This window comes from Mchenga conophoros, linkage group LG1 (genome assembly GCF_057382185.1).
Source record: "Mchenga conophoros isolate Kocher_MC1m ecotype Shallow Benthic linkage group LG1, M_conophoros_male_GT1.1, whole genome shotgun sequence".
Lineage (NCBI taxonomy): Eukaryota > Metazoa > Chordata > Actinopteri > Cichliformes > Cichlidae > Mchenga > Mchenga conophoros.
The window spans coordinates 25,660,214-25,683,250 of NC_140526.1; the positions used below are offsets into that span (position 1 = coordinate 25,660,214).

The window sequence follows — 23,037 nt, forward strand, 5'->3', positions numbered from 1 at the left end:
TAAAGTACACCAGGAAAATATCCTCGACACCAACACCAAAATAAGCCAGAACCATTGATCCAAAGTGCGATGGATCTATGCTTTTTTTCTTTTTTACACAATTTTGACCCTACCAACTGAATTTTGCAGCAGAAACTGAGATAAATCAGACCAGGGAATCTGCTATAGAATCTTTTGATGAGCCCATGCGAACTGTAGCTTCAGTGTCCTGTTCTTTTGTGAATTCATTTTGCAAGTGAAATTCATTTTACTAAATTGTCAAAGGAGCTTGCAAAGAAAAGCGTCTGGACTTCTTTAAGTTGCTGAACCTTCACAGACATTTTACTAAATTCGTTTCTTGTATTAATTATTAAACCACACACTTCACGAAAGTAATTTAACAACACCCTCTGTATTTTTAATCCTAAATGAACATTTATTTTCTAAATATGGTTTTATGTACCCATATATGAGAAGCATGCACGGAGCTCTGCAGTAACTTAATACGTCGTGTCTCTATAAACTCAGTCGAGGTTAGGCGGATGCTGCTCTCCGGTCACTCCCACCGTGGGAGGACGGAGTCACTGCCGCCGGATAGTCCCCCTCAGCTGGGAGGGGCAGCAGAGCTCTCTGAAGTTGCTTTACTTGGGGAAACGATCGAGCACGTTAGCTTTATAACAGTTTTCTTTCAAGGTGCTCTACTCTCAAGGATGTTGGGTGTGGCTGGAATGCCTGGCAGGTACGTTTTTGTGTGTGTAGCGTAAACATAAACTCGCGTAGAGGTTAAATAGCCCGTTAGCTTTGGAAGCCAGCAGGCTAACACTAACAGCTTGCCAGCGTAGCCAACCTCTGGGGAGAAGTTAGCTCATCGCTTCTCTATAGTAGATAGGACGCTTTTCAAAACAGTATAATTATCGCAACACAAGTATAATTATCACCACACCCCACATTTTGGTACAAGGCAAACAAAGTGTAGAGATTACTCTGCGGAGTTTGCGGATTTCATTACACATACTTAGCTTAGTTTTTTCTATGCTACACGGTGCCAACGGCTAGCATGCTAAGTTAGTTGTATTCGCTATTTGTATAGCTCCTTTTTCAAAACTCACATAATTTTTTTATCATTCAATCATTCACAGCGCTTTATTGGTATTTACAAAATAAATAAATGTATCTCATGTGCCCTGGATTAATGTCAGAAAGTTGTAATACTGTAATAATTAGGAAAATTGTTAAGCTTATTTATTTGAAATTGTAGAACTATTGACCAAAAGGCTAAAAATAGCTTTTTCCTAAAACAGTAAAACAAACAAACAACAACTATAAAATAGAAATGTATAAACAACAGGAGGGTATACAAACAACCATATATATCTAGACATGTCTTTGATTGATATGGCAGCAGATATAGTGCGTAGATAAGTGACTCGTTTTAGTTATTTACATGTAAATAGTACTGTAAAGGATAATGTTAGAAATTGTGAGATAATTTAGTTGTCACATGTATCAGTAATTATATATACATATCTATGTAGAGTGGTTGTGTGTTTGGGAAGTTGCAGCCAGAGAAACCCCTGACTGTTCTGTGCTGTTACCAAATTAGGTGATGACTTTGCAGTGAGTAATAGTGTTAGTGGGTTCAAATATTATTTCCATTCTCCATGGTGACAGCTGCATGAAGGAAGTTCAGGAGATGATATAGGAGTTATGTGAGAAATGATAAACACTAGTCTAAACTTGCACTGCAGTCATTTGTCAGCCCTGCATGTCAGAGGATGTTGCAGACCTAATGTATGTGTTATTGTTTCATGCAACAGCATTGCTAATGCCCTGGCCAGTGCAGCCTGCGAGCGATGCAAGAGCGGCTTCGCTCCGACTGAGAAGATTGTCAACAGTAATGGGGAGCTTTACCATGAGCAGTGCTTCGTGTGTGCCCAGTGTTTCCAGCAGTTTCCAGAGGGGCTGTTCTACGAGGTAGACATCCTCTAGTAGTCACTGCTCATTTTACACTACATCAGTACAAAGCTCAGTGTGTATAGCTCATAAACATGTGTGGAAATATTTGTCCCCTTTTCTTTTCTTTATATAACGACTTTTTTTTTCTTTAAATTATTATTTGTCTACAGTTTGAAGGGAGGAAATATTGTGAACATGACTTCCAGATGCTCTTTGCTCCCTGTTGTCACCAGTGTGGTGAGTGTTACATGGCTTCAAGTTGGTATTTTATTAGACTTGTGTTCTGTGGTGACAACTGGACTAAATCATGGTGAAAGTCAATCAATCAATCAAACAAACAAACAAACAAAAAAAAACATTTGCACTCAGTGCAACAACAGTAGGAGTGGTTTGTTTTGGCTTTTTGGTACTCTGTGGGGATTTTAATTCATTGTTTCTGGCTTGGTGGCTAACACTAATACTGTGTGGCACAAACTGCTACTTCATTTACTGCTGATGGGAGAAGAGCGAGGGACCATGGGGAAGTAACATAGGCTCAACCAGCCGGAGAGCACCATATAACTGTTAACCTTTTTCACACATAGGAATGAATGATTCAGCCCACCGTAGTTAATGCAAACAAGCGGATTAATGTCAGCTGGACTCCTGAAGCTCAAACGTTATTGCGTTATAACATTTGCATGGCTCATTTTTATTTCCTGATAGTTGTAGGGTTTCCACCAGTGTGTTACAAGCCTGTTGCCTTGCCAGGCCTATGTTGAGCCATCCCTCCAGGGTATGTGAGAATAGCTTCAGCTGTTAAGTTCGCTTAAGGGTGTTACTGGAATGCAGTCCGCATTATCTGTTGTCACACAAAAGAAAAAAAAAAACTATAAGAAAACTGTTCTGTCTTTTCAACTGATATCCTTGCACAGAAGTGTATTAATCAATTCAGGCTAAATCATTCATCTCTATGTGAACCGTGCCCTCCTGCAGGAGTATATACATATTCATCTTCATGTTGGAAGTGGGGAATAAATAAAATCCCCCGTGTCTTGACGTGTTTCTTAGGCTCGCAGTGCACTGGTGGAAACCATACTGTTGTTTAGCTTTTCTCAAATAAACTGTCTGTGTGGTTAATTAAGCATTCATTCATTTATTGCTGTCACTGATGTGCTCATGCTGCACTTTTTTTTTTTTTTTTTTTTTTTTGGCACATAACGACCCCTGTGGATAATTTTCTGCTCAGATTTCATGCAACAGACCTTTCACATGATGTGTAGCGTCTCCTAAAGCGTCCACTGTTTACTCTGCCTCACTTTCTGTATTGGTCCTTGTTTAGATCAGATCCCAGTGTGTCCACATTGGGCTTTAGGGCTATTTATACTTTTATTTAGAGCTTCCCGCTTGTATTTAGGTCATCCAAGATGCCTTTTAGTGCATCTTGGATCTATCCCATAAGCTTAACTCAAGTGCTTCTCATCCATGTCAAGGGAAACACAGTCTTTGTTAATTTAATTATGCAGAAAATTAAAAGGCATTTAACAGTAGTCTTATTTTAAGTGTCACTAAGAGAACAATATAGAAAATATTGTAGTGTGTTGTTGCAAAACTGTATAATTGTGTTCCTGTACACCAACCAAAAACAACATCATGTAAAATAACATCTAGGCCCAACAAATATTGAAAGTCAATCTTAGGATTGATTCAGGCTGATCTCTCACATATGGTTTCCCTCAGGAGAGTTCATCATTGGTCGTGTCATCAAGGCCATGAACTATAGTTGGCACCCCGACTGCTTCTGCTGTGACATTTGCCAGGCTGTGCTTGCAGATGTGGGCTTTGTCAAGAATGCTGGCAGGTAAGCGTCCCATCTGATTACAGTCATAAGACAGTGACAGCCTGTAAAACAGGTGGTTACACACGTCAAGCTGCTGACTCGATTGCTTTTGCATCCTAACAAAACAGCTATGATGGAGGGTGTCAAAACAGTTATTGAAGCTGCAGCGATCTCTCTTCACATCCCTTCCCCATTTACCTCAGGCACCTGTGCCGACCGTGCCATAACCGCGAAAAAGCCAGAGGCCTGGGCAAGTACATCTGCCAGAAGTGCCATGCCATCATCGAGGAGCAGCCACTGATCTTTCAGAACGACCCCTATCACCCGGACCACTTCAACTGCACCAACTGCGGGTCAGTCTTCTCACTCCACACCAGGGTTTTAGTGCAGAAAACCGCCCACACGCTTCAGAATACATTCAAGGTTCATAGAAAGACCGTCTTCATTAGTGTGTTCAGCCTGTGTTCGGCAGCTCATCATGCATTTCATTGTTTCCCTTTGCACAGGAGGGAGCTGACAGCAGATGCTAGGGAGCTGAAAGGAGAGCTCTACTGTTTGCCCTGCCACGATAAGATGGGTGTACCCATCTGCGGTGCCTGCAGGAGACCTATCGAGGGGCGTGTTGTCAATGCCATGGGCAAGCAGTGGCATGTGGAGGTTCGTGAACGAGAACAGGCCTGTTTATGTACACAAAGTTACAGTCATGCAAAAGAAATCAGGGGTAACATGGCTTTGATTAAGCAGCTTGCTCCTTCAAAGAAAAGCCAAAGATTTTAGGAGTTTGCTGCAGGAATCGTGTTGATGTGAGCCTGATTTGATATTTATTTAAAAGAAATGGTGATAGATGATTTTTTTTTCCCTCCTTGCAGAGTAGGAGCTTTACAAAAGAGGCCATTAAACACAAAGTAATGACAAAACCATTCATCCATCCATCCATCTTCCTAACTGCTTATTATATGAAAAAAATCATATTAAAGTAATTCAGGCAGAACTTATGTGAGTGTCACAAGTGCTTCTATAAAATTAACATCACAAGTCAGAATACAGGAATGTCTCAAAGACTAATGATAAGTTCATAATAGTGTCTGACGTCATGCTGGCCGCCTTCTCTTTGCTCGCAATACACTGCTCAGCCACTGCATTAAAACCACTGACAGCTGTAGTGAATAACATCAATCATCTCATTACAAGCATTGTTGGAAAACCTTTGCTTCTGGCAAGATTTTCCAACACAACAGCATTGCTGAACAGCTGCATTCTGTCCAGCACGATGGTATCCTGTGCCATACATCACAAACGGATCAGGAACGAATAAAGTCTTCCCCTATTATCCAAACTCCTCAGATCCCAGTCTAGTCAAGCGTAAGGGAGAAGCCCGATCCAGAGGTCAGGCGTCCATGACCAGAGTCATTCAAAGATTTTTTCGAGGTGTTTTTAATGCTGTAGCTGTTAAGTTTATGTGCAAAACAGTCTTTCCTCAAAAGCATAATAAAAATCTATAATGACTCTCATATTTAGTTACTCTTACTTATGCATAAGAAAATTAAGTTAATTAAATATCCAATTTGGAACCAAAATGCTGTAAGTGAGCTAATTTGGGAGATGTGAGCGCTTTTAAAAAGCTTATTTCTCCGGAGGCAGAGCGCGGCAGATCGAATTGTGTGTTTATCTGTATGGAGACTGCTGAGCTTTGTACTGTTCAAAAAGCTATCAACGGCGTATAGCACTCAATTTAATGCTAAAGATGGTAATTAGCCAAAATTAATTTAGATTCTACCCACTTCAGGAGTTTAGCTGGCAAGTGCCAGGAAAGTAGAAGAATTTTAAAAACACTCCGTGCACACCACCGGCAGTTTCTCCACAACAGTGAGAGATAACCGCATCTTAAAAACAAACGGCGTAAAATAGCGGTAGCGCTCTTCCAGTAACCATTTCTTCTGTGGTCTCTGTATATGGTAGTAAACATACTCTGCTCATGTAATATTCATGTTTCTGACCGTTAGAGAAGTTGGCATGCTTTCTGGGTTTTTTTATTTTTTAAGAGGTCTCCTTAACCCTCAGCAGTATTTGCTCTTTTTTGCAGCATTTTGTGTGTGCCAAGTGTGAAAAGCCTTTCCTCGGTCATCGCCATTATGAGAGAAAAGGGCTGGCATACTGTGAGACTCATTATAACCAGGTAAGAAAGAAAAACACAGCTCTGCAAGTACAATCTTGGCTTTGGAGAACACGACAGTGAAGTCTAAAAAAACCAAGAAAACCCCCCCAAACAGCAGCGCTAACCTCTTACTCCAGCAGCACATAAAAGAATTTGTGTTTGCTGGATAAACGCCTAATCTCCTTGTTTCTCTGTTATCAAGCTCTTCGGTGATGTGTGTTATCACTGCAACCGTGTGATTGAAGGCGATGGTGAGTATCAGGGTGATAAAGCTTGTAATCAGTGCAGTGTTTTTTATTTTTTAAGAAGTGCTGCTTGAAGATAGAGGAGCTCCATGTTTAAGATTTGTCCACATTTTTTATTATATTTTACATCTTTATCCCTCCAGTTGTGTCCGCTCTCAACAAGGCCTGGTGTGTCAGCTGTTTCTCATGCTCCACCTGCAACACCAAACTCACTCTCAAGTAAGTTGAAGTGCTCATTTACAGCCAGCTGATTGTCGCCGTCCTCAGTTTTCTCCAACACCTCTGCATCGAGTCCTAACACTTGTCCGCGCGTATTATTCACTTCTCCTCCGACAACTCTTCCCTCTTTTGGCTCTTTTCCTTCTCTTCCAATTTCTTCTCTTACATGCTTCACTTGCTGCGTCTGTGGTAACTCAGAGATAAGTTTGTTGAAATTGACCTGAGGCCAGTGTGCAAGCACTGCTATGACCGCATGCCCGAGGAGCTGAAACGCCGCCTGGCCCGACGTGAGCGCGATGCCAAAGAGCGCAAGAAAAAGTCTGCTGTCTGTCAGTAGAAATCTTATTCTTTACAACTCGCCACTCCATCGATTGGTTGGTGCAATCGCTTACTTACTACTTTTATTTGTGCTGTGCTCGTTGTCCCCCCCCCCCCGACAGTGTGGCATGTTATTATTTCTTATTTATTTTGCAAAGCCAGTTATTTTGTGTGAGTGGTGTTTGAGCAAAACCTCTAAAGCGTACATGTTTACGCATGAGTTTGGTTCAGCTGATGCTTTAGTAGGACTGCAGTACTTATTCTGTATTAACTGCTGCTTATTTTCACTACAGCCGATGGGTTTTTAAAAGGGGGGGAAAAAAGCAAGGTTCAGATGTTTTGTTGTATCTGGTCAGCAGTGATTTTATATATTTATTTATTTTTAATCCTTTCTCTTTGCAGGAACAAGTTTGTTGAGTTTGACATGAAGCCTGTTTGTAAAAAGTGCTATGAGAAGTTTCCTCTGGAGCTCAAGAAAAGGCTCAAGAAGCTGGCAGAGTCCAAATGAGCTGCTTCAGGCCAAACAACCTGGATGTTTTTGTCTGTGATGTATGTGGTGGTAAAATATCCAGGGGAACTACTGCTTAACAACAAGAGCCTGGCATTTAATCGGTACATAAATATTAGAAACTTAAACCATTGTGGTCGTTACATAAATGTGCTTCATTAATGTGCTTTTTAGCTTTTTCCTTTTTTTTTTTTTTTTTTAAATACATTCCTAAATTAGCCAAAGTGATCATTTTCTTGTAAGGTAGAAAAATACAAGGAACAAAATTTGATCTTTACACTTGTGCCTTTAATATTTGAACATGTAATATGACTATAATGTGGTGCTATGCTTTCCTATATTTGTTTTAACGAGTGTGAGTCATTAGAAGGGGACCATTGTGTTCCTCAGAGTATTGTAACAGTGCCTCTTTTTGGGGGGAAAACAAAATCTTAAATGAGCTGTTATTTTTGGGAGCTAGTAGCAATTTTCATCATTATGTGTTAATGAAACTGCATTGGGACAAACAGCTGCATAGTCTCTGGCACCACCTCTGTACCAGCCCGACAGGCTATTCAGAGAATTATTACATGACTAAAACTGGGCCTTTGGGAGAAATGGGAACAGCAGAGGGTGCTGCTACTACAGAATCCGAGCCTTGTCTTTTAAAGTGTTGTCAGCATGCTCTCTATGCCTTCATTGTGTGTGGCTGTGTAAGGTTGTTCGTACGGTAAATGTTCATCAGATATATTTTTTTCTATAGACAAATTAACATTTTGCGTCTTCCTGTGAAAAACTCTTCAATGGATTTCCAATGAAATGACCCTTCAGCTGAATATTTAACCTGCTTTGTTTAAAATATTTTGCCGTGTCAGCATTTTGCTGGCAACAGCAAATCTTTTTTGAAAAATTAAGTGCCACACAACAAACTGCATTTGTTCGAATGATGAAATACTTTGGGGGGGAAAAAAAAAAGTTTACAGTTTATGGCAGCATATATTCAGTGTTTACCATCAGGATGAATGATCAATAAAGTATTTCTGAATACATTATCGTGACTTTTATTTCAAAAACACTCACTGTCCACTTTTTAGGCACACTGGTTTAGCTGATAATTAACACAAATCTAATGGGCCAATCATATGATAACAAGTCAAAGCATTTAGGCATGTAGACATGATCAGAGGACCTGCTGGTTTTCAAACCGATCATCAGAATGGGGAAGAAAGGTGATTTATGTGACACTGAACATGGCATGGTTGTTGGTGCCAGATTGGTCTGGGTAGGGTTAGAAGTGGAAAAAAAAATGAAAGAAAAGAAAGCATGGATCAAAATGCTCGTATCAAAGTTGCAGTCTGCTGGTGGTGGTGTCCTGTTGTGTAATATTCTGTTTGCACACTTTGGGCCCCTCAGTACCAACTTCACAGCCCTTAAATGCCACTGTCTACCTGAATACTGTTGCTAGCCATGTCGGTCCCTTTATGACCACAGTGCGCCCATCTGATGGCTGCTTCCAGCAGGACGACACACCCTGTCGCAAAGCTCAAATCACATCAGACTGGTGTCTTGAAAATGAAAATGTTATATGTACTCTACAGTCACCAGATCTCATCAGTAGAGCAGGTTTAGGATGTGAAACAGGAGATTAACATCATGGATGTGCAGCCAAAAAAATCTGCATCCACTGCGTTATGCTATCATGTCAATATGGACAGGTGAGTGTATGTACGCCAAACATGTTCATGTTTTTTCAGACGGTGTAAAATTAAAATCCAACTGTCTAAATGTGTTTGGCACCACCATGCATTCAGTTCGCAATTCAAATTGCAAAGCTCCCGGACAGGATGTGACATAAATAAACTAACAAGCGCAAAACAGCATCAAACTTTGATTAGTAGATGAGCTGAGTATATGAGTAAATCACAAGTTACAATGAAAATGGGATGAAAACCAATGTTACTCCCATTCACAAATATTTTGTCACTGATAAAGTTATTAAATAATTAAATAATGAAATGTTCTTGTAATGATCGCAATACATGTAAAATTCACCGCGAGACCTCCGTGAGTGTTCATCCTGATGTTGACGTTAATATCACAAACCTTCAAATGATCCAATAACATTTGAGATGTTTCTTACACCACCAAAGTGAACCTGAATGTGACAATGAATGAAAAGCAATAGAATTACTAAAATCATTTGAATACATTGCCCTGGGACTAGAAATACTCTGAAGTCTGGTGGCAGTTCCTGTGGGACATGGAATATAATTTTAGATGTCAAAGCAAAAACCCTCTGGCGGTGCCAGAGTTGATGGGGTTCACCAACAGCAATAGGATTCATCCTTTGGTAAGAAAAAAAAGAAAAGAAGTTCAAATGAGTCCTCTCTTAACATTTCTGATATTCAGTTTATAAAATAGCACAAGTTTCTAAAACTTGTGGCATAGGCACTTTAAACAGATCATTTTCAACATTCACAGATTTCCATGTATAGAATAAATGTTATAATACACAATAAAAAGGGCAATCCAACAAGACAGTAACAATACAAATATGTAAAGGTTTAACTTACATTACAATAAGGTATATAATAGGGGTGCAACGATACACAAAATTCACGGTTCGGTTCGGTTCGATACTTTGGTGTCACGGTTCGATATTTTTTCGATACAAAAAAAATGTTCATGCCTTTTTAATTTGTCATTTATTAAAATTATAAATATATATTTTAACTCAAAAGTACAGTTTTTAAATTTAACCCTAACCCTTGTGCGTGTTTTTTATTTTGACAGCGAATGCGCACCTGCGGACCACTTATGTGCAGCCCTGGTTATTTAGCTCGTCATATTGCAGCCACAGAAATTATTTTGTCCATGAAACCATAAAGCTGCACTTTCTTTTTGCCTTATAGTCTGATTTGTCATAACTTCTCCTGCTGCTTTTACACACGCACTCACATAAGCTCAGCGATTCTCTGCGCGATCAACCTCTCATATGTTTAAGCTTGCTGCAGGAGATTTCACTTGTCATGTTTGCATAGTAAGCTAACGATTAATAAGACGATGTCAGAGGAATTGGTGCACAAATTATCATCACTCACAGATCAGTGCTGTCGCTCTCTATACACAGTTTGCACGATTGCAAAGTGAAAGCAAAAAAACAAGCGCAAATTCAAACGCGACTTCAATATGTCACATATTGACAGTGGCTCACCGATGCCAATGACATAATTACCCAGCTACATTTCTGAAAGAATGCAAAAGCATTGACATATATTTTTCCTACAATAGCCTGACGGGCAGGGAAGAGATAGATTTTGGTAGCCCGACTGAAAAAATCGCTAGCTCCGGGACGTCGGGCTAGCGATATTGCAAGCCCTGTATCTGATTGAGGAATCACTCATCTTTGGAAAAGAGAGTTTATTACAGAGAAATGGCTCTTTCCAAAATAAAAGCTATACTATCCGCTTCTTCTGGGCTATATTCTCAGCAGCATAAGGAGAATCATGTGCTAACAGCTGTCTAAATGACTCGGCTAAAGTTAGTAGCATGCTTGTTGTTTTTGTCTTTGCACTAGGATGATGTCGGCGTAAATGTGCAGTCATATTCGTTGTGTTCCCACTAGTGCTTTCAGGTTAATCTCGTTGAAATGACCTTAACGCCACAACACGGCAAATCTCCGTTAACGAGCTACCGCCGATCGCCCCATGCATGGGGCTAGACGGCCAACACGTTAACGAGCTAACTGCGCTAACACACTAGTTCACACCAATGTAATTGAGCATTGCATGGCACATCCAACATACTGTTTTACTTTAGTCCATGACTCGCTTACCTTCAGGGTCATACGTCACATGAAAACCAAAATAATTCCAAACGCCAGATCTGAATGAGAGTGGGGGAGGTCCATGTTGCTGAGAGCTTAACTTCTGTCTCGCTAGCTTGCCCTGCACTCTTCCTCCTGACTATGCTGTCTGTGTGGAGCGCTCAGTGGATCTGCGCTCCACAGTGCAGCCTAGGCGGAGTAGTCGAACACAGATTCACTGAGCGCTCAACACAGACAGCATCGTCAGAAGGAAAATTGATAAAATAAATTACAAATGTTGTATTGTTCGATACATATGCGTACCGAACCGAAAGCACTGTATCGAACGGTTCAATATCGATACGAATATCGTTGCACCCCTAGTATATAAATACATTATAATGATTAGTAAAATCTCTTCACAGCTTTCATTATGTTACTTTTACATTTGCCACCTGACACTGGAGCAGATGACATTGAAATGGTATCTAGGCAACACTACAGTTAGCTTTGCTCAAGTCATCTTCCTCAAATTGACATTACGAGTGTAATTATTCATTTCGGTTACACTAAATTAAATAGTTTAATTTCTAGGTAAGGTCTGACAAGGAATTTACTAAAAAGAGTTCATGTTTAACAGACTGCTCAATTACTATTTAACAAATGTGGTCCTTATTATGGAATAAGGCATGCCTGAATAACCGCAGTGTGGCTGCTTTAGACTGAAATGAAGTCTTTCATGAATGTTAACTCATACATTACTTAAAATTTTATAAGGTGTAAACAAGCTAGGATGATATATTCACACCTGACTGTTGTATGATTGTTGTAATGCTACAGTCACACTTTAGCACGACTGGGATTATTGTGATGGTGTGCAATGACTTTCCGATCTTGTCTTTGAAATCATTGCTTTGACCACTTGCAGTCAGTCGCTGTCCTCAGAGTGACTTTGGTGCATCAAGTCAGTTTACTCTCAGTCTGCATCAGTTTGTGACTGATTGCTGTCAAGTTGGCAAATACATGCATACAATCTGTGATAAATGGGAGAAAATTGCAGTTCTGTTGCCATCTGCATACACAGAAAGGCACATTCACTTCTTCTATTCAGAGTCCAACCAGATCCTTGTAAATAGAAATATAATTTCATCCACAAACAGTGACGTAGTTGCTCATAGACAGCAATTTAACTGCAAAATGACAACCTATTTTTTTATACAGGGCCATAACTAGAATACAACCAGTTGGCAAGTAGCTGAGTTAAATCCCTTATTGCAAAAAGATCCAATGCAGATGACTTGTGCTTATCAGCTGATGATGAATGTGTTGGCAATCTCTCTGCATTTATATAACAATTATTTGTAAACTTCAACCAGTCTGTTTGAGAGTGATTGCATTCAATCTGAGTCAGTCATTGATTGGAGACAGGTTGCTTCCCATCAGGTGACTTGTGCAATCGCCTTGTGGACAAATGCAGTCCTCCACAGGTTGAGCATGTTGCAACACTGAGCCTCTGGTTGCAGCAGCTACTTGCTATTGGTCATCAAAAGCAAAAAAAGAAAAGAAAGAGCCCAATGACCCAAACCAATGACTTTTCCTTGTTGCTGTTTTTAATCTATTGTGTCTGAGCTACAAGTCAGCGGTTGGTTTCCATAAGCTACTTCGTCCTAAACCTAATGAACTGTATGTATTTAACAAAAAGTTTAGGATAAAGTGATACACTCAAACTATCCAGCTCAGATAGACTACTCATTACAAATAAAGCACAACCGAATGGAAGGCAATTCATTGTGATTAAAGATTAATGGCTCAGCCCGGCACCGAGCAGCAGGTGAAAGTACAGGGCGTGAAGAGTTAAAATCCCACGAGAGCACTGTGGAGAACAGGTCGAACATGTTTGAGGAGAGAGCAAATGAGATCTCGCAGAGAACTGAAGAGGAGTTTAGAAGTCACAGCGTTGAGTGACACGGCCATTAACTCAGATTGAGATGTTAAACACAGTGGTACTGTTCAGCTTACTGTAATGGAAAAGCCACAAATAGCCTGCTCAAGAAGAGGTCTGTGGGGGACAGTTAACTGGTTTACAGATGATTTCCTGACAAACTGTAGTAAATAATCTAACCTCTAAACAAAGCAGAGTTCATCAATAAAATCAGAAGCAATCAGATAAGATAATGGGGACATAAAGGGCTTGTTTGTCATTTGGGGAAACACTTATCTTCTTTCTGGCCAGAATCTATAGCAAACCCATGTCTGGGTGCAAAGAATAAGGCGCTGGAGCCAGAAACGTGATTAAGCTGGCACAGGAAACAGACCAGGAGCAACTAAGGGAAAACAGCTAGCTCTGCTAAAAAAAAAATGTAAGGCTCTCAAAGTAACTAATAAACATGAGGCATACTGCTTGTTTGATCTATGCAAAATTGGGAATATGAAAAAGTCATTTGCGGGTTTTATTAGTTCTGTGACAAACAAGTGTTTAGCCTTTATGCTATAACCTGCTAATTACCTGCTAGCTAGCTTCACATAGCATATAGATTTGAAAGCCCTTTCTGGCTTTTTAATTAATTCAGCAGTATAAACATGTTAGAATTATATGTGCACAAAAAAATTCCTGGAGACAGATTGACTCCATGTTACATGTTAACCAGATTGGGATTAGACAGATAATGATGAGAAACCTGAGGGTGGAATTTCGATAACTGGTTTTTAGAGTGAGAAGGTATTGTTGCCATGTTTTTGTACTGTGGTCGCAGATGTGATGGAAACCCCAAGAAGTGCAGTCTGAATGTTGCCCATTCACCAAAAGTCATTTGTAGGAGGTCTTTAAGGTCTTCCACATCGCCGAAGACCAGCGCTGACCCATTGAGGTCATTGCTTTTCACAATGTCGATGTACTTACTGGGGTATCGCATCCTCTCCAGCTAGGAAAAAAAAGAAAATGTGAAACTGAGCAATATTATCCTTCCTGAAATAATTTAATTGATTTATAACACCACACTGCTTGTTTTCAGCAAAAGCCCTTCAGCGTAATTAGCCTACGTTTTAGCATTTCCCTCTATATAGCAATGTTAAATGTTTACAGTCAACCTAAGCAGGAAGGATAGTAAATGGTGCATGCAATTAAATACTCATTACAGTTGGTAATTTAATCACACCAGTGTCATTGCTGTTCATTCTCTCTACATCATATCTGTGCCTTATAAAGTTCTTTCTAATGAAAATACTGCGTGCTGCAGTCAGGATTTTCAGTGTATTTATCACAAAGTGGTAAAAGCAAGCCTTCATTAGAAACGCTTCTGCAAAATGTTTATTTACTGTGCTGCTTTTTTTTATACAGCATCTGAGTAATGGTACAATAAAGTGAGCTATTAGGGGAAGAGCTGCAGGCAGGCAACACAACTCTAATCTTTCAGGTAAAACTCCTTTTACCCTAGCCCAGTGTCGCACCATGTGAAAAACTGAGGTTATATATGACCTGATTAAAAAAAAAGAAAAGGGGTATTTATTGACTGATTCTTCATTATTATCAAACCACAAGTTTGACTGGACTATATAGGAACCAGAACACCGTCCCAGTCCCAGACCATCTAATACTGCCATTTTGGGGAAGTTGCTGGCATCTCATGGATTTGCACAAGATGTCCTTTGGCACGGAAAGATGGGTCTGTCACTCTAAACCCATCACAGATGGATGCTAGGATGCAGATAATCTAATAGAATGACTTTATGTGATGCCCTGAGATGATAAAGCATTGAACCAGTTGTCTGAACAGGTGTGTTTTCTTATGCATTACTGAAAATCAGCTGCTCAAGATGTCACGAGAGGTCAGCCAAGACTGAAATCTTACAGAACATAGCTTTTAAGGAATTTCTTACCTCTTTACATACATCCTCGGTGTTCATATTAATGATCTTTGTGATTGGCAGTGGAGCTAGGTTCCTCATCCAACCAGAATCTTTCAGCCTGGATGTCCCTCTGATGTGAGCCAGCTCATTCTTAATTGAATGATCTAGGTTCACTGTTGCTGCTTCAAATGTCTTCAAGTCTTTTACCTTGAACTGGAAATCTACTTTGAGAAGATTTTCGAACAGCTCAGCATCTCCATCCTGCTCCAGGAAGTCCTCAATCTGTCCACTCATTACATACAGCTCTGCTTGGGACACACTGAAGACTTGCCATAAGGTCTTTGAATCATAATCGCTGGGCCCAGCCTCACCATCAATATCTGCCCTTTGTTGAGCATCTTCCACACACTGGAGGATCCAGCTGAGTCGGCAGGGCCAGTGATTGGCTAGGATCACCCATGCTGCAATGTATTCTGGTTGAGGAAGCTCTAGGTTTAAGGCTTTCATGATTATCACAGTTACTCGAATAGAGTTGATCACTCTTCTCATTGACATGACATCATCTAGCATGTACTTGCTTAGATTCCTGTCATTGCTGCTTAGGATGCTTCTGATTAAGTTATCTAGTTCATCTTTTATATCCAGCATTGCTGCTTTTGTATTGATCAGAGGGTACATCTCCTTTGCTTCAGATGTAACCTTCTCTAGAGACGAATTGGAGGAATCGTAGGAATAAGGAATTCCTCTGTGTTTGACTTCAACCGTGGGAGAATCCTCTTGAATTTTTGACTTGCTACTAAGTCTGTAAAGTAAACTGCGCTTTGAATCATTGGACAGTGGTGGGACTGTGAAGGGCAGAGTCACTATGCTGTTCAGCAATGCATATGCTTTGTCCTCTTTGCTCAAGCATCCATCTGCAAAGTTCACTTTCTCTACAAGGACTTCCGGATTTACAGCAAGAATGGAAATAAATGGGCTCTCTTCATCTGAAAGCAAAATGTTCATAGCATCCAGGACTGCAACAATTTTCTTAGGAGAGCAGCGGTCCAGATTAGTGATATTCAGCACGATTCGGATCCTTCTCCTCTCGAACACTTCCATAAACTGGATGAAGCGGGACAAACACCACATTTCCATCCTGACTTCGTTCATGAAGCCCAACTGACCACTGAGCCGCTCATTGTCCATCCCTCTCTTGATGTTCAGTGTCTGGCTGAAGATGAAGTTCTTCCCCATCAGAATGATAAACTTCAGTATGCTCACTGCAGGGACCCCTAATGTGGCAATTGCCAGGCCTTCCAGCACACCCACCTGGCCATTGCTGTCATCCACCTCCTCATCTGGTTTCAGTCCAAATTTGGGAAAGCCAACCGTTAACAGGATAATCAGGATGATAAGTGGTACCACCAGAAGGGAAAGGAGAAAAAGCCACAGTGGGCAGCAGCAAATCTTCTTGGAACTCCAGTGGTTAGGACCATCCTCCACAATCTGAGTTTTTTTTAAAACAAAAACAAAGCAAAATAGAGAAAAACATACATATATACATACATTATTATCATGCTTTTAAACATGGATTCAGAGTTGCCAAATGAGGTTCATGTTCTTACATTTTCTGTACCATGAGGTCTTATTTCTCATTTTGGTTCTGGGTAATATCTCCAGAACTACTGGCTAGATTGATGGAATTTGGTAAAGATATTTAAATGCCTCTATGGATCAGGTCAAAACATTTTTTGTGATTACTTTCATGAGACTCGACAGTTTACAGAACTAGTTACCTGGTCTCAAAAACCAACACACCTTCTGGTTAACATTTTTTCTTGGGAATTCTTTCTACCAGTGTTAAAAACAGACAGCATAGAAAAGTCTGGTTTATAGTTACAGGCTTAACTAAGATATGACTATGTTGAACATGATCTTTATAACATCAGAATAAAAAAGATTGTTGTTATAAACCTCTAGAATTATTGTCAAGCGGATTTTATTGGCACGTTTGTCATTATCGAGATTTATAATGGTTGAAAAAGCAAAATTAAAAAAAGTAAAAAGGATGCGCAAAGCACCCTCCACTAATGTTGTGAGTGTTGACATTGCATAGTTTGCCCAGTAGAGGGCACTCTGGAACTTGACAACACATTTTGGAATGCCACAGATACACTAAGCCAGTGTTTCCCAACCTTTTGGAGCCACGCCACATATTTCACATTAGAAAAATCACACGGCACGAATTGGCTTGGTTTTTCTGCCGTATACCATTTTTGCTTTCTACTGACCACCACTCATGCTAGGGCCTTAATTTGGGTCAGAATTTTCTCCTGGACCCAGGTCAGATTGTCTATTTTCTCTTTTCAAATACTTATCTATTGCTATTGCACACTGCATTGTCTCACTCACAGCATGACTATTATGTAATTTCATCTTCGTCTTCTTCTGTTTTACTGGCAGTTGACAACCCATTTAATTAGAGCAGGAAGTTGTACTGCCCTCTAGTAGAAGAGAATGTAATTGCTCTGCCCGTTACTCACGGAGTACACTTAGAGTACTAATCAGGTGGAACCAGATAAAGGCACACCTGATCATTTGTTGTGGCACATACAGTGGTTGGGAAACATTGTACTAAGCAGATAGTATGAGCAGAGTCGGGTGGAGTGTATGTAAAAAAATAGCTACACATTATGTTATTATATTAGCGAAATCTATATTTTGTGTTTCTGAATGAAAAAAAATATTGGCCAATATATAGGAATATCAGATTTTTAAATCACCAAATATTGGTATCTGTATCGGATCAAATTGTCAGTAGGACCATGTTAGCAGGTTGATGTTAGCATTTTGCAAATAATCTGCCGCTCTCAACAATTAGACAAAAATGTAGCTCTATTGAGACAAACCTTGTTCTTGACTTCCTCTTCTTCATCATGTTGAGCTACACGGTAGAGTAAAAGTTGTAATTTTCCAAAGTTCATTTGCATGGCCTCAATCAGCCGTATAGCTATACCGGCCCAAAGCAGGTCACTACCGGCAAAATGCCAAGCACTGAAATGCACATAAATGAATCTGACGTTTCGTTCCTGCTGGTTCTCCTTTGTCCAGATTGGCCTGTAGAAGAGCAGTCGTCCAATAAGTGCAAAAAAGCCGATAAATGAAGGCTTAACCGAACGAGGCCTGGATCCTTTTGCATATTCCTGCTCAATCCTTGAAGCCTCTGAATTCATGTACACTGAAAATACACAAAACAAATAGAATACTGACACAGGTATCTGATGGTTGAGTTACATTTAAGAATAATATTAATAAAGGCAGAAATATGGTTATTTGGCACAGAGTTGTGGTCACAGAGTTGAATGTCATGGTAATTTAAGGCTTTTGATAGTTTCTCTGAACTGTTATTTTTCCAGGGTGGAACAAGCACAGCATTCATCTTTAATGATTTTAAAAACAAAAACTGGGTGCACAAGTTTGAATTTATTTAAGATTTTCTCTGATCCACACAAGTATGCATACAGGCTCTGTATATATACAGTCACTTAAATCTTTTAATAAGTGGTGCTCAAGGTTCAGCATTGTTTTAATTTGACAAGGACAAGTCCTATTAGGTTCACACTCGGCTGCAAACCATTCCAGAGCGATCTGGAGGCCATCACCTGATGAAGCCAACAGAACCACATCATCTGCAAAAAGCAGAGAGGAAATTCTGAGACCACCCAAGTGAAAGCCTCCCACCACTTGGCTATGCCTAAAAATTCTGTCCATAAAAATTACGAACAGAATCTGTGACAAAGGGCAGCCCTGGCAGAATCCACCACCCGCTGGGAACGAGTCCGACTTATTGCTGGCTATGCGGACCAAGCTCTTCCAATGGTTGTATATAGATCAAATGGCCTGTAGCAATGGGCCAGACACCCCATACTCCGGAAGCACCTCTCACAGGACACTCCGAGGGACACTGTCGAATGCCTACTCCACAAAATACATGTCTACTGGTCTACTGGTTATTACAAGAAAATATAATATACACAATAATCCATCATATACAGAGTTAATGAATAACACTGTATATCATCTGTCTGCAACATTTTGAAGCTTCATTATTCTACGAGTATTTTATGTTAGTATCAAATCCATAAAACACCTACGTTTTAAAAAATGCTACTCTAATAAACCTGCTTCATTAAGTCTGCTCGTGTTATTTGTTTACATGTTGAAATGCCTGCATATACAAACTATACTCAACAGGATTATGTCCTCATTTGTGGAATGTTTGATGTCATGTTATCTCTTTTACAACAACAGCTTAAGTGTGGTAAAAAAGCTCAGTCAGTCTGTAAAGTGAGAAAAAGATTGCCTATAGTCAGTTCATATATGAGGAAGCAAGAGCTCTATTTTTTGACTCATTACAAAAACAAAACAGCACGTTTAGCAAATGTTATATTGTTATACACCACAGCGTTATTGCGAAAGCTGCAGTTTTTATAGTCACCATGCTATAGTTCTACACACTGCAATCATGTTCACAGCCATCTGTTGGCACTGCGATAAAGAAACAGATTCAAAACTGTATTTACATGCAAAACACGGAGAATTTAGTCGTGTTTGTCTTCAAAATAAGCATCCTGTCGTTAGCGCCTGGTAGGCTGGGCCAGACAAACCTACCTTGCATTTGTTTGAGGATCATGTTGATTCGATTCTCACATGAAGCGTAGAGTCCCACAGTTAAAGGTGATGAGACTTTTGTAAGTGTCTTGGACAGTGCGTATGCATATATGTCATCTAAAAAATTAAAAAGAAAGAGCATCATGGTTTTCTTATTTTACATCCTCATGCATTTTAAACGTAAAGTCTTATTCAGAGAGTCCCCACAATTCCTACCAAGTAATCCAAAGCTGCTAAACTGTTTGACATACTGCAGAACATCAGTGCAAAGTCAAACTGAAACCGGGGAAACAAGTTCTCCAGTCGGAAGTGAATTTCAGAAAATGGGAAGGAAAAATTGAGCAGCAGTGGACAGGCTGCTATCAACCACTGTAATTTTTAATATGACAAATCTAGGAACAAACCAACCATTTCAAGTTAATTTGACTGGATGAAGGCATGCACATAAAGTAACTGTACCTTTCTCTAATAGAAAATATATTTAATTACTAACTTAGTAAAACACAAGAATGGATTGTTGGTCAAGAAAAGATGCCAAGATAAGCTACGGATAGGAAAAGGGACTACTTAGGAGTCTGTGGTCTAGGTGAAAACAATAATGATGACATTATTAGCCAGTAAAACTGTGAGCTCCCAATGCAATGTAATTAAATTAATAATAAACTATTTGCAATTACAATGGAGAGAATTACCTATAAGGCAAAGTGCAGAAACACTGAAACAGTTGTTCATATCAAACAGATTCAATGCCATGTATGCACATTAAACCAAACACAAATACAAAACAACACCATCGACAACAACAAAAATAAATGGAAAAAATAAATTAAATATCCCATTAAAAAAAAAAAAAGCCCAGAGGGCCTTTATATGAGCTGGGCAGAGGGAAAGAACTGAGGATGGAGGCACTTAGCCCGTGGTAAATCACTGCATTAATAAAAATGCACGAAGAGGATGTCTCATTTGTAAAGTGAAACTGAAAATGAACCCCTGCTGAGGGGGTGGAGCTTCAAATATGTTATTATTAAAGAATAAATCACCTTCTGTTGTGTTCTTCATGATGATTGTTTGGTGAGACCAGCTTTCACAGACTATTCGTTCAGCCTGTGAAGAAAAGAAACAGCAGAGATCTCAGTGCAGCGGGGTTTCTTTCTGCTGCCCCATGAACAATGTGGCCCTTATCCACTGTGGCATCTTTTTGGAGAGATGTATGGTCAGGTCCTTAAATATATTGGAAAACAGCTCATGTTTTGTCATTGTGCCTCAATACAAGTGAACAAAATGCGATGTAAAGTGTGAAAATTCAGCTTCAAGAAATGTGGGAGAAAAAAAAATTAGAAACAAATCAAACAGAAAAACAATTAACCAATCAAAAACTGCATGACAACGAAATGCCCCAAAATAGACCCCTGCCCATCCTTCACTATGAGCACGGGCGTGTCCTCCTTCTTTTTTTAAGATGTTATTTTTGGGACTTTAAGCCCTTATTGGATAGAGAGAGTGTAGATAGAAGCGGAGAGAGAGTGAAAGACATACAGCAAAGGTCTGCAGGTTGGAGTCAAACCCTGGCCTACTGCTTTGCGGCCATACAGCATATGGTCGCCTGCTCACCCACTGAGCCAAACCGGCGCCATGGGCACGTCCTTCTTTCAGGTTAAAAATTAGCCAGTGTTTACTTTACAAAGGCTGGAAACAGAGCCAAGAAAAAGTGCACTAGTCTAGTTCCCTCTCAGACCACTTGAATTACACCATGTGTTTGAGTCATCTCCAAATGCAGTAAAATGGCGTTGCCTACTGAGCTCATTAAAATGGCTGCAGTTTAAAAAAAATTCTGATGGCTGTCAGGATTCCCCCTCAGCATCCTATTACATGGATGTACGATATCAATTTAAAAATCCAAGGTGACATCATCCTCGATTTTGTTTGCAAGATTTTCAGAACACTTGACGTCTGATTTATACTATAGATGCACCTATGGTATCAATTTCAAAATCCTACGTTGCCTCCTTCTCGAGTTATCATATTCACAAACTTGGGTATCCATGCCGCCCTCCACCTGCCCGCCCGTCCAGTTCCATGGCAGGACGACATCAATACCCCATCAGTTTTTTACAGCTGAGGGGTCAAAAAAGTTAATTTTCTGGAATTAAAGCAGGAAGTGTGCGCTTGAATCACATCGTCATTGCTTCACTTCAGATCCTCTTCAGATCTTCAAAAGCATTTATTTGCTATGACTGCACAGATTAGTTATAAATCATTATTAAGACACTGATAGAAAATCCTTGCGTTGCTTTTCTCTTTGATAATTTATGAGAAGGACTTGAAGTTGAAACGGTCTCCGTCCTCCACGTCTTTCCTCGAGGGTTCTTGTTGAAGAACATCTGCAACACTATTCACTAAAAGTTTCTGAAAATTGACCCCGCCCAACCATAAATATAAACTAATAAAAATAAACTCACAGTTCCCTTTGATACCACATAATCTTATATTTACTACATATAATCTTATAAGATGCACCTGCACTTCCTGGCCAGTTTGGTTCAACTGCTCTCAATGCAAATATCAGTCACACAATTCAATTTAATTCAATGAAAGGATCTGAGCTGCAATACAGCAATTCAGTGAATCTTTTCTTCTTTTCTAAGTGTTGGTCGAAAGGCATTTAAAGGATAATGACACTAATGTAACGCACTTACACGAGACCTCAGGCCATTGTCTTTTAGTCCACAGGAATGTTAGCAGCTTACCTGAGTCATTATTTAGCATTGCTATTATGTTGTTGCTTTCCCTGCCAACAACATATTTTCAGCTTGTGCTCTTGTCTGCACACGTCTAACAGAATCAGATCGACTGTGGAAAACAGAATGGCAGTACTGACTTTGTTTTGCGTTGAAGTAATGTTTAACTTTCATTGTACGATCAGAGTATGTAAACTGCAGCCCTAAAACTTCTAAAATTATGTCTGAAGCTTCCATAAAAGAATGAATGGTATATTATTCTTGGCTACAAGTGTGGTACTAAACAAACAAGCTTACCTGTTCTTTGTTTTAAGTGGTCTGGAGTAAAACAGAATAAGACTGCCAGCAACAGCTTAGTTGTGGTGAACTGTATGTCACTAAGACCTCTGTGCTGTAAAACTTTACAACCCTAATAAGATTAGAAAAAAAGAACCTGGTAATGAGAGGCCGTCTCTGTAGGCTAGGCAGTTTCCAGGAAATGAGGTCACAAGCAAGATGAAATTATTTCTGAGAAATTAAGGTGTGCATTTCTTCCATTCTTCTTTACTTTGCACCTAACTCATGCTCCCAATCTCCTATCTATTCACAGAATGTGAGTGAAGTGGGTAGTTCCTGAAAGCATTACAAGGTAGAAAATATCCCTATTTTTGCAATTGCTCCTGGCATTAACTGTCCAACTTTTTCGTCTCGTGGAAAAAAATGGAAAAAATGAGTGATTTTATGCTGGAGCCTTGGGTGTGCATGATTCATGAGCTGAATTTCTTGGTATAGAGTCCCTCAGGTTGAGAATGACTGGATTGCTCTGCCCAGCCTGAAC

General features: G+C 39.8%; 2 protein-coding genes across 3 annotated transcripts; one reads left to right on the forward strand and one right to left on the reverse strand.

Moving 5' to 3' along the window:
* The first annotated feature begins 537 nt into the window (after positions 1-537).
* LOC146583462 (LIM and senescent cell antigen-like-containing domain protein 1) lies at positions 538-8,206 on the forward strand. Of its 2 annotated transcripts, XM_085272030.1 has the most exons (11): positions 538-718; positions 1,797-1,953; positions 2,106-2,172; positions 3,655-3,775; positions 3,958-4,107; positions 4,261-4,411; positions 5,838-5,930; positions 6,112-6,160; positions 6,298-6,373; positions 6,572-6,747; positions 7,094-8,206. In XM_085272030.1, the coding sequence occupies exons 1-10, from the start codon at positions 690-692 to the stop codon at positions 6,708-6,710; spliced, it is 1,032 nt and encodes a 343-aa protein (XP_085128156.1). In that variant the 5' UTR covers positions 538-689; the 3' UTR covers positions 6,711-6,747; positions 7,094-8,206. The 2 variants fall into 2 exon arrangements, with proteins under 2 accessions (XP_085128156.1, XP_085128147.1); XM_085272021.1 differs by lacking the exon at positions 6,572-6,747 and having other exon boundaries at positions 7,094-8,202.
* On the reverse strand, positions 7,367-22,615 carry nkpd1 (NTPase, KAP family P-loop domain containing 1). The gene is made up of 6 exons (XM_085272008.1): positions 22,518-22,615; positions 20,523-20,586; positions 19,483-19,599; positions 17,721-18,049; positions 14,860-16,317; positions 7,367-13,904 (listed from the first exon to the last, which is right to left on the reverse strand). Exons 2-6 carry the CDS (start codon positions 20,539-20,541, stop codon positions 13,617-13,619), a joined length of 2,211 nt encoding a protein of 736 aa, XP_085128134.1. The 5' UTR covers positions 20,542-20,586; positions 22,518-22,615; the 3' UTR covers positions 7,367-13,616.
* Positions 22,616-23,037: the final 422 nt, after the last annotated feature.

Excerpts from the sequence above, each read along its gene's own strand:
- LOC146583462 (XM_085272030.1), top strand. The coding sequence starts at position 690 with ATGTTGGGTGTGGCTGGAATGCCTGGCAG. Across the intron at positions 3,776-3,957 it reads TTTGTCAAGAATGCTGGCAG|GCACCTGTGCCGACCGTGCC; the intron begins GTAAGCGTCCCA and ends CATTTACCTCAG. Across the intron at positions 6,161-6,297 it reads CCGTGTGATTGAAGGCGATG|TTGTGTCCGCTCTCAACAAG; the intron begins GTGAGTATCAGG and ends TTATCCCTCCAG.
- nkpd1 (XM_085272008.1), bottom strand. Across the intron at positions 16,318-17,720 it reads AAGAGGAAGTCAAGAACAAG|ATTGTGGAGGATGGTCCTAA; the intron begins GTTTGTCTCAAT and ends AAAAAAACTCAG. Across the intron at positions 13,905-14,859 it reads CCGAGGATGTATGTAAAGAG|CTGGAGAGGATGCGATACCC; the intron begins GTAAGAAATTCC and ends TTTTTTTCCTAG.